The sequence below is a fragment of the Etheostoma cragini genome, chromosome 20 (assembly GCF_013103735.1).
Source record: "Etheostoma cragini isolate CJK2018 chromosome 20, CSU_Ecrag_1.0, whole genome shotgun sequence".
NCBI classification, from domain to species: domain Eukaryota; kingdom Metazoa; phylum Chordata; class Actinopteri; order Perciformes; family Percidae; genus Etheostoma; species Etheostoma cragini.
This window is the reverse complement of record NC_048426.1, coordinates 16738822-16743765: the sequence shown is the minus strand read 5'-3', so window position 1 is coordinate 16743765 and position 4944 is coordinate 16738822. Positions and strand designations below refer to the sequence as shown.

General features: G+C 38.0%; 1 protein-coding gene across 4 annotated transcripts in view; it reads left to right on the top strand.

Moving 5' to 3' along the window:
• Nucleotides 1–4944, top strand: part of LOC117935717 (probable palmitoyltransferase ZDHHC14) — a 46559-nt gene that overhangs the window by 14220 nt on the left and 27395 nt on the right. For all 4 annotated transcript variants that reach the window (XM_034858129.1, XM_034858131.1, XM_034858130.1 and 1 more), the window contains exon 3: nucleotides 1765–1925. In XM_034858129.1, coding sequence (XP_034714020.1) covers nucleotides 1765–1925 — 161 coding nt within the window. The remainder of the gene's footprint in view (nucleotides 1–1764; nucleotides 1926–4944) is intronic.

The following is a 4944-nucleotide window of genomic DNA, read 5'->3' as shown; positions in this document are numbered from 1 at the left end:
TTTTGTCACTTTAATCAATGTTCTTTTGTCGGTTTTTGTTCTTTCAAATGCTATAAAATTGTAGCCTGACGTGGTCATACTCAGATCCTTGTCAGAATATGAACTTCCGACCTTAAATGTTGTGGGAGGGCTAGGTTCGGCTGGCATTCAGGCTAATAAAATTTAACTAAAAAAACAAATTGTAGTAAAGTATTTATTTTACTTGCGAAAAGCATTGTAGGGAATTATCCAAGTTATTTTTTGTGGACAATTTGGATGAAAGAAAACCCTGATACGGAAGCTTTTTGAAAAGGGTCAAATTTGACCCGAGGACAACAGAAGGGTTAAAGTAAAAAAAGTGCATTTCCAATAGCTACCACTGTCACTTTAACAATCATCAGCGTTCATGATCTGTAGTCATCGTTTCTCTGCATTTATTTTTAAATGGCAGTCAATCATGTCGTGCAGTCCAATGCACTTAGTGAATAGCTGTAATACCTATCCCACCAATCAGCTCCATTTTTTTGGTTGATCATTCAATGTATTTCAGCCTCCTTGCAAAACAAACGGTGTCAGTAATGCATTACATATAATTACTAATCACCTTTACCTGCACTTAAAGGACCCACTTTAGGGATGGTCCAATATAAAGTACTCACGTTTTTCTAAACATTTGCTCTAAAGTCACTTGACAAATGTATTTGATACATATTTATAGCACCCAAAAAAAGGGTTCAAAACTAGAGGTGCAAAGATTAATCGATTAGTTGTCAACTTTTAAATTAATCGGAAAGTATTTTGATAATTGATTAGTCATTTTGAGTAATTACTTTAAGACCAAAGTAAAAATTATTTGATTCCACCTTGTTAAATGTGAATATGTTGTAGTTTCTTCTCTCATTTTGTGACAGTACATTTAATATCTTTGAGTGTGAAGAAAACGAGACATTTGAGGACCTCATCTTGGGCGTTTGGGAAACACTGATCCACATTTTTCACAATTTTCTGACATTTTAAAGACCAAACAACTAATGGCTTAATCAAGAAAATAATCAACAGATAAATCAACTCTGAAAATAATTGTTAGTTACAGCCCTAGTCAAAACTTAAAGGGGTGATTAACCCAACCTGTTTGCACATGGCACTGTATTACAATAGATGATTTGATGAACAAGAGCCTTGGCTCAACTCCCAGTACTATTTTGCAAATGTCAACAGCATCCCTGAAGACATAGGGTTACCGCATGCTCATTGGATTCATGTGCCATTACGTTGTGTGGAACGGCACCTCTCTGTTGACCCCAAACTCAATCCAATAGACCAGAGACTAACAAATTAAGTGGGATGTGGCAGCCTGTGCCCCACCTCTATGGGACTAAATGTGATTTACAGTAATAACATTCCGCAGCGTTGGACGTTTAATGGGATTATGCTAAATTATCTCAATAGAACAGATTACAACACAGAGGACTGACCCTTCTGTATATCCACTTACTGTTCATTAAGCAACAAGTTGCAGGTATTAACACTTCTTAAACTTTGCAGTCCTGAGTACCATTAAGGGTTTTGTACAGGTGTGTTATGAACACATGTATGCTGCATACAGACACAAGCCCCTAAGGCGATCATGAAGTTTGTCCCTTAATCCTCAAAGACGCTCAATGTTTGAACTTTCAGGTTTTTACTACTTAGCTAATCATTACTGGTCAGGCAGAACCCTGTGTCTCCTCCTGACTGCTATTTGCTTATTTCTCTTTGTCTCTCTTTCTCTTACTGCCCTTCCAGTTGTCCGTTCCTGGCGCTGCAGTTGACCCCAGTCATCCCAGTCATAGGCGGTGTGCTGTTACTGTTTGTGTTGGGGACACTCCTGAGAACCAGCTTCAGTGACCCAGGGGTGCTGCCCAGGGCCACCCCAGATGAAGCAGCTGACCTGGAGAGGCAGATAGGTAAGGCTTTCATTTAATTATTTTAGATATGAAAAATGGGCATGATAACACATTACTGAGGCTTTCTTTCTTTGCATCTATATTTTGGTGCTTGTCCTGTATTCTCTTTTCACTATTTCAGTATTATCTGACCACCCCTGTTTATCATTTCACCCTCTGTTTTCAGTTATTGTATTTTGAACCCCCAGGCTCTTCCTCCATGTTTGACCCTGTGGTTACGTTTATCTTAGATACTGTATTTGTCTTTGAGTAAGCCTCTCTGCATAGGACCGATCCATGGGAGCTAATGTGTGCCTTTACAACCTCCTAGAAAGAGTGCCAGATTAACTTGCTGATCTGTCTGAAGTTTCTCAAACTGTTCAGCCAAAGAAATGGGGATCAAGCCTCCACTGACTTTACTGGCTCTCTGCATTTAGGCTGAGGTGAAATATTGGTGCTACGTCAAATAAATGGCCTTTGATCTGTTTATTTCATTCCACCTTCTCCAAGGGTCCCCATCTGATGTAGTACCTGACTCGTAAATTTAATCTGGATAACTTCTGAATCTAATTTGTGATCTGAAAGGTAAAACTGTTGGTGCATTAGGAACCACTCGATATGGTGTAACTGAATTGCCAGCGTCACAGCATTGACGGTAGCTGGCCATGAGTCAGAAACAGCCAAGACAACAGTTTGTGATGTGGATTAAGCCTTTTCATGAGATGCAAATACAGACAAACATAATTGATGAAATGAATTGCATTAAACCAGAGTATCTGGATGCAGCCCCTGTTCAAATGTAGAAGATTTGTATCATCAATGCCATTTCATAGCTAGTATCTAGGAAAACATTGAGAATAAAAAGTTACCAAATGCCCATTCAAGGCTTCATTTTTCTCTACAATATACACTATATTTGAGAGCTCTCAATATATCTATAAAAATGTCATTGATAAGAAGAAGCTCTGAAGTAGTTACATTTTGTTTTGATGTTTTTATTATAAATTAGAGCTATTGATGTAAGGCTTGCTAGCTTAATCAAAGCAAATGTTGAGAAAAATGATATAAAAGCAGTTGACCATTTGTATGCGGCCACTGCGTAAATGCAACCATCAGCCATGTGTGTTATACTTTGGTCAGAGTGTAGTCTGCTACATAAGGCCTGTTTCAGTGGAGGGTAGGAGACAATCAAAGACATTTTGGATTGGAATTAACACTGGAAATAATATCAGTTTAGCAAATTGCGGAACTAAATCGCCAGTCTCCAAACGTATTCTGGTGCCCTGTAGCTAAATGGATTATTACCACTTTGCTCACTGGTTTAACTTTTCAAACCTTCATCCCGAAAACCCCTTTTAAAGTGTTGGTTCTTTTTTTTATGTGGAATGTGAAGCTTTTATTTCCTAGCGATCCTTTCCATGCTTCAGGCCACTGGGGCCTCATTAAACAAACTGGACTTAATTAATCTCATTAAGAGACTTAAAAGCTTTTGGAAGAAAGGCAAAGTACAGAGCGCTTGGAGCAGTGGGCTGAAACATCACTGTGCAAAAGTATCATGCTTTATTTCTTCATTTCTTTAATGTTTAATTTATTATACTGCACTGTAACTTTTTATTCTTGTGTTTTATCTTTTATTTTTTAACTTCAAATTTTTGTGTTTTATCTGTTTTTATTTTTTAACAGTTTTTTACCTGTTTTTGTGTAAAGCACTTTGAATTCCACTATTGCTGAAATCTGATAAACAAATCAAGTTGCCTTGCCTTTATTGGCAAGCATTTTTTCAGAGGATAAACAAATTTAAGACTGAAAATATGAACAATGTTGACCTAAATACCACACTCTTCCTCCCTCTCTACTATCATTTCATCCCAATTAGCTTTTTTGCTGTGCATTTCCATGTGAAGCAATTGGCTGTTTCTAAACGGGAATCTCTTGTTCACAGACAAAGGATTTTTCATGCTGCTGCTTGCCTGTAGCTGAATCTGTGTGTTCACGGGTGATACGATAGAACAGATGAGCTTCTTCCTAAAGGAACATTTTGCGTTTTTTCTTTTTTCGGTTGATCGGTTATTGCCGCATTTTTCTCACTAGCTCAGTTGCTGAGATGTGCATTTGCAGGGATCTGACACAGCTTTGCAATGGAGTTCAGGGTATCTCCAACACATGCATTAGATAGATGTTAATAAAATCCATGAAAAGATTTAAATGAATGTTCACATGAATTGGGTTAAACTTCTTTCAATTGAAGAATAGCTTGTAGTTGCCATGCCCTTAGGTATCTGTAGTGTTTCCCTGAAACATCCACAGCCAATCCAATGGCTGCCAGTGGACTAATAGACTGCTTCAGTGTTGGTACTATTATTGGTCCCATTGTCTTTCATTTGAAAGAACCTGGCTTGCAATAGCATAGGCATTTTATGCACGAACAAACAAACACATAAATACTTCAGGGGGGTTGTATCCATCAGCTAGGAATGTTAGATTTAAGTATTCAAGGTTGCTGCATTTTCCCACTGCTAGTAAAAAGATAGAAACATTTATTTAATAGAGATGCATATTGCACTCTTGGTCTTTCTTTCTGTCTGTCAATGTTTGTTGTTTGGTGTCCCTACTTAGACCTCCCATTGCTCTTTCTTTTCAAACATCTCCTCTGTTTTCTTAGTCCAGATCTGTGCAGTGATGTTTGGTTCAAGCCGTGGCATGGCAGCTTGAAATGCAAACCATTAGTAGCACATCTGTTAGCTCTTAGCTTGATCATCCAGCCCCAACACCAACCAGCCTCACAATGTCTCCTAGGAGGAAACATGTGTGCCTTTCCCTTTGTTAGGTCTCCCTTTTTCTCTCTTATTACCACTTTTACCACTATTTTATTTTTGAAAAATTGTCTTGAAGCAGTCATGCAAATGCATGACTGCATGGTGCTTCTTTTACCATATGCTAACTTGCTGCTTTTTTGATTTGCAAATATATACAGTGGGTACGGAAAGTATTCAGACCCCTTTAAATTTTTCACTCTTTGTTTCATTGCAGCCTTTTTCCA